Consider the following 5,657-nt stretch of genomic DNA (forward strand, 5'->3'; position numbering starts at 1 on the left):
TTAATAGTAGTAGTATTAATTAATAATAGTACTACACACACACACACACACACACACACACACACACACACACACACACACACACACACACACGCGCGCGTACGCATACTTTATTACGAGAATATTTTATCGTATACAAATATAATAGTCTACACAATATATATAGCTTCTCCGAAAAAATTTGATTTAATTTTTTAGTAAAACTTAATTTTATTAATTCTTTGCCATACTTTCCTCTTACAAATTAAAAAAAAAATTAAGCTTTGTACGAACGATATATCACGGTTCTTACTCGTGATATTCATGTTTGGCCCGATTTCTTTACCACGAGTTTTATATAATATAGTAGACGAAAGGATTAATTATATTTTATGAGAAGGAGATCCTAATCTAATCTAATCTGCAATTTCAACTTGTTGAAGATAGTCACATTCCTGATGGGAAATCGATTCATATATACTAAAAATTGAGATCACATAAAAAGTGTCCATATTGTGTGTACTTATACTGTGACCTATGCGACTATTGTAGACGAGGCTTTATATGAATAGATTGCAGATCAATGTGATAGGAAGAGATGAATCTGATTTCAAGTTATCCTTGTTTCAGTTCCTTCTTCTATGCGTATACATGCATTCTGTCTGTAAATATCGCGTGAATTTATGTGAAAAACACTACGTTAGTCATAACAGAAATTATCACAAATGTCAAATGTTATTTTATGGTGACCTTTCATTCTGTTATATTCTGATTAACAAAAATATAAAAAAAATGATAATTTGTAGTATGATAAACTGCAAAAGTTGATATAAAATAGGAAATAATATAAATATAGGTCCTGTAAAATTTGACTTACGCAGTGATTATTCATGTAATTTATACATGTAAGGAAACTGAAATATGGCCACCCAGTGCTATCTTCAAACATGAAGGCGAAGTTAGCAGTCTATAGAAGTGGTTCCTACCGATAATCTATCGCGATAATATATGTAAAATTACAATTTCGAAATCTAAACATTTATCTACATAAGTGGTAGATAAAATAAAATTAGTCTATACATAGCTTGTTATTTTTGACTTAAATTTTCATTATTGAGACATTTTTTTATGTATTAAAACAAATAAATAGAATATAACATTTTACATTGTTTACATTTTTTCCTCTTCTTGTTTTCCCCATTTTTTTTATCTTCTCATTTTTCTTTTTTTCCTTTTTTTTAAGTACTTAAAAAGTTACTTTCGGATACGTTTTTCTTTTATCTGTATCTATACTTAAGTAATTATCAAAAAATATATCTGTACTTATACTTAAATATTTTTTCCACACAATACCTATACCTATATCTAGAAATCTTTCAAATGTATTTGTTCTACAAAATGTATCTATTCTAATACTGGTCAAATGACTATGTCACATCTGTGTCTGATTCTGATACAAATTTCTGACGGCGATATGTAACTCGTATGCGATCGTGTATGATCATGTGTTCAATCCTGCAGCTGGCATGTGATCGTATACGATAATAGATTCATATACTTCGTAGGCAATCGGATATGTTCGTATACCTTTCATATACTATTCAACAAGTTTATTATACAAGTTTTATATATCAAATTTATGGTAAGATAATTACTTTGTACAGTAAGGGTTAATAACAAGTCAATAATGAATAGATTCGATATTTCAGCTGATCAAGCATATACTATATCTGCATTAAATTTTTGTTTTGTCGGCAAAAAACTTCTGGATATAATCTAATAGCAGACTAACAATGAAACATAAATCTGTTATTTCAATCATTTATGAGGCATTTTATTTATATAAATAAGTTATGAAATGGCAAATTCTCACTTCCGATGATCTATTATCACATTTTATTTATAGATTCTAGATATTAGGTTTGGGAAAAACGCCACGACCTTTTTCACCTAATATTTCCGCTGAAGAAATTTCCAGTAAATGTTTCGTAAAATCTGCTTTTCAACTAGTTCGAAAAAAGATTGAATAATCTGATTTATCTGACACGTGTGGATAATAAATAAAGTTCGACAAAAGTGTATTTTTGATTCTCTGTCTTTAGTGAGTTTTCCATGATTACTATGAAATTTTTCTTGAATCTGAGAGTAAATTTCACTGTCAGAGTAAATTTCGCAGAGATTCAATAAATGCAGCATGAGCAGCTCGCATTGGCTCGGCTTTTGTGTAAGTGTTGACATTTTATTAGTCATCGCGATTCAATGACCGATTCGATCGATTTTTACAATAGCCTATGAAGTTAATTGATAGTCTCGCGTTACAATATTATCCTCGTGACACGCCGCGTACTTATCTGCGACAAATTAATTAACGACTAAATTATAAGGCGAGTAACAAAAATTTCGTGTACGCATCCAATTGTTCTTCTTCTAATCACTTAATTGTTCTGTCGTGCGAGAACAAAGTGGCATGCGTGATTAAAATAGTACTTACGCGTTTCCATTTCGTGTGCATTAACGGTGCATAAGTAGAAAGTGCTCGGCAAAACAGATTCAAGGTTTCGCGTGCAATATTATTCATGGACTCGCGAACGATCGACTTCTCTAAGATAACGACAACGGTACTGAGAGAAGCACGTGTTCATGTTGGAAACTTAGTTAGTCCGTCTCTTCCTAATGACCGTGTCACATAATTGAATTCAATGCCGATGACAAAGCGGTCATTAGAGGCGTGGAAAATTCGTTCAATATGACATGCAAAGAATATCAATTTCATTATCAAACTCCGCCAATTTCCAATAGAAAATGATTCAACATTTTAGAAACTAATGACAGCGGCAGAAAAACCGCTTCATTTTTAGTAGTAGGGACAATTTTTTACGACGATAATAATTGCTTTCTTTATATATTAACGTAATAAAATATTTACAATATAATTTCGAAATAATATTCATTATTTCAAAAATTCAATTCATAATCGAGAGATAATTTTTTATTATGAAAAGAGATATGTATTCTTCCTTTCACAATTAAAATTATCTCTACAGTATGATAATTTATCGTAAATTGAGAATGACTTTATTATCACATAATTATCTAAAATCATTTTTCTGTTTAAAACTGTTCAAACTTTCAGAAAAAAAATGTAACATAATATCGAATTATTCTTATGTTTAAGAAATGATTCATATGAGACTCTCGAAATTACACTTTTTTTATCATTGAATTTTATCGATTTTTCAATTATATTTTTTCTCTGAAATTTTTTTCTGATATCACCCTACCACATATCATTTTCATAAGTTACAGTTATACGTTGCACATCACTATAACTGTACCCCAACGGGCGTGCCCATACTTGTTTATCATCTCAAGATATTGTCGCGATAAACATTAACATAAGAACAGTCATTCCGTTCACTCAAATTTGATATGTACTGATATCGAAAGATATTACAGATTTTCTTCTATAAATACATTTCTCGAGACATTTCTCGTAATGCTCCGATTTTAATATAGACTTTATTTCGTATATTAAATATAAATAATAAATAATAATTTCCCATTTGACTCATGTTATAGATATAATAATTTATTAATTTTTAAATGGATGGTTTTTTATATTCATGAAATAAAAATACAATGGCTATGAAAACGTTTAACAAAATATTTCAATTTTAATTATTTAAAAAAAATAAAAAAGAATTTTTAATTTTGTGCTAAATCTGAGACTATTTAATTGTTTCTCTTTGGATTTCGAAATAACATCGTTTTTCTAATGAGAATGTTTTAGATTATCAACTCTAAATATTAGTATGGTTCAAAATATCTCAGAAAAAAATTGTATATATAACTTTTTGTCAATTTATTTCTTCAAAAGTAGAATGTTAAAAGTCAATAATTTGTATCATAGAATTATTTGTTAAGTGTAAATATCAATAGAAGTAATTCATTTTTTTTCGTCCATTTAAGTCTGACGCGTTATAACGAGATATGAACAAGAATTATATAGACTGTATACGCCTATCAATCGCCTCAAAAAACAAGAAATAATTTGATATGATGCATGCTTGCAATATGCTATCATATAATAATTATAATAACTCTTCTGTCACTCACAAATACCTTCCTAATTCTTAGGAAAGATGCGCTATACTCAACAAAGTTCAGTAATTACAATTAATGTTTCAAAAAGGATTAACGAGACAAAATAATTCTACAAGAAATTCTTCTTTACAAGCGATGGTTTTAAAATTGCCATGATTTTTACGTAATTTTAATCAAAATATTTCAAACTGCAATACCTTTTGTCGTGGACGTACGTGGTGTTCTAGGTGTTCCAGGAACGTCTAAATCGGTTTCTTCGATATTGTCACTCCACGAAATCGCCCTCAAAGGTAAAGGTTTCTTGATTATCGAGTTGTCATCTTCGCCATCGTACATCTTTAGCTTCGCGCACTTACTAGATACTCCGTTCATGATTGACAATCTTCCGGCACCGATCGTTCGATTCTTGATGCTTCCGATATTCCGATTCGGGAGATTTGAAGGTTTTCAAATGTGTCGAGCGGTTCAGAATAATTGTATTGTACCTAGAAACATTTGAAATATTTGTATTGTCAAAAACGAATTCATAAAATTAACTAAATATATTAGAATCTCGGAGTTAGATACGATACATTTTTGTATAAACGCTTCCGCGTTTATAAACAATATCAATGTCAAACAATATCAAAGATATTTCAATATTAAATAATATATAAAACAATGATATCTCTTCTATCATTATCTTACTTCTTTAGCATTTATTTATTTTTTATTTCTTGAAAATTTAAGTGACAATGATAACAGTTCCATTAATGCAATATTAAAATAATCAGAAGTCTTCTAAAATTAAACAAATCTTGTAATCGTTGTTATGCATTTCAACTGAATTTCCTTTTTATTCAATAAAATGTAATAAACACATTAGATATCACTTTAAAAAGCCTCTCTTCGCTAAACATCACTCGCAGTTACCGCTTGACATTTAACATTTGTCGTATCAAGAACTTACAACTCCGCGTCACGCGCACTAAAAACAATCAGTGTCGCTCGCGAACCAGAGAACTTTTCGAAATAATCAAATTTCACACAATAGAATTCAGATTTAAATATTTACATGAGATAAAAAAACAGAGCTTCTCGAAACTTTTCTACATCTGATCCTGATGGACTGATGACTCGAACTTACTTCTAACACGGCTTGCTGTCTCGTGGCAAAAGAAGCTGTGTTCGTCCTAACAACGATCTCGGAAGCTACGCGCCGGCAAGAGCTGTGCGTGACACACGCGAGGGTGGCACGTGCAAAGCAGAACAGAGGAATCACGACTAAGAGAAGATAAGCCGGCACCGCATGCACAAGCGACGGACGCGTGGAGGAGCCGCGACGATACTCAGGACGGGCGAAGCGCGACTGATGTGGACTGATGCGAGTATTGCGAGCTCAACCGAACGTAGACCAAGAGACGGTGGTGAGCGAACGTCACCCACGAGTCCTTTCGTATATATGCGCGCGGCCCCTGTTTCTCTCTCTCTCTCTCTCTCTCTCTNTCTCTCTCTCTCTCTCTCTCTCTCTCTCTCTACTCTACTCTACTACTACTACGTACCGTACGTACGTCGTACCGTACGTACGTACCGGT

General features: G+C 31.6%; 1 protein-coding gene across 1 annotated transcript in view; it reads right to left on the reverse strand.

Annotated features, from left to right (window-relative positions):
* Positions 1-4,455, reverse strand: part of LOC105617052 (GTP cyclohydrolase 1) — a 17,568-nt gene extending 13,113 nt beyond the window's left edge. Inside the window, exon 1 of the mRNA XM_012198632.1 lies at positions 4,281-4,455. Within this exon, the coding sequence (XP_012054022.1) occupies positions 4,281-4,455 (175 nt within the window). The remainder of the gene's footprint in view (positions 1-4,280) is intronic.
* Positions 4,456-5,657: the final 1,202 nt, after the last annotated feature.

Source organism: Atta cephalotes (genome assembly GCF_000143395.1).
Source record: "Atta cephalotes unplaced genomic scaffold scaffold00011, whole genome shotgun sequence".
Classification (NCBI taxonomy): Eukaryota; Metazoa; Arthropoda; class Insecta; order Hymenoptera; family Formicidae; genus Atta; species Atta cephalotes.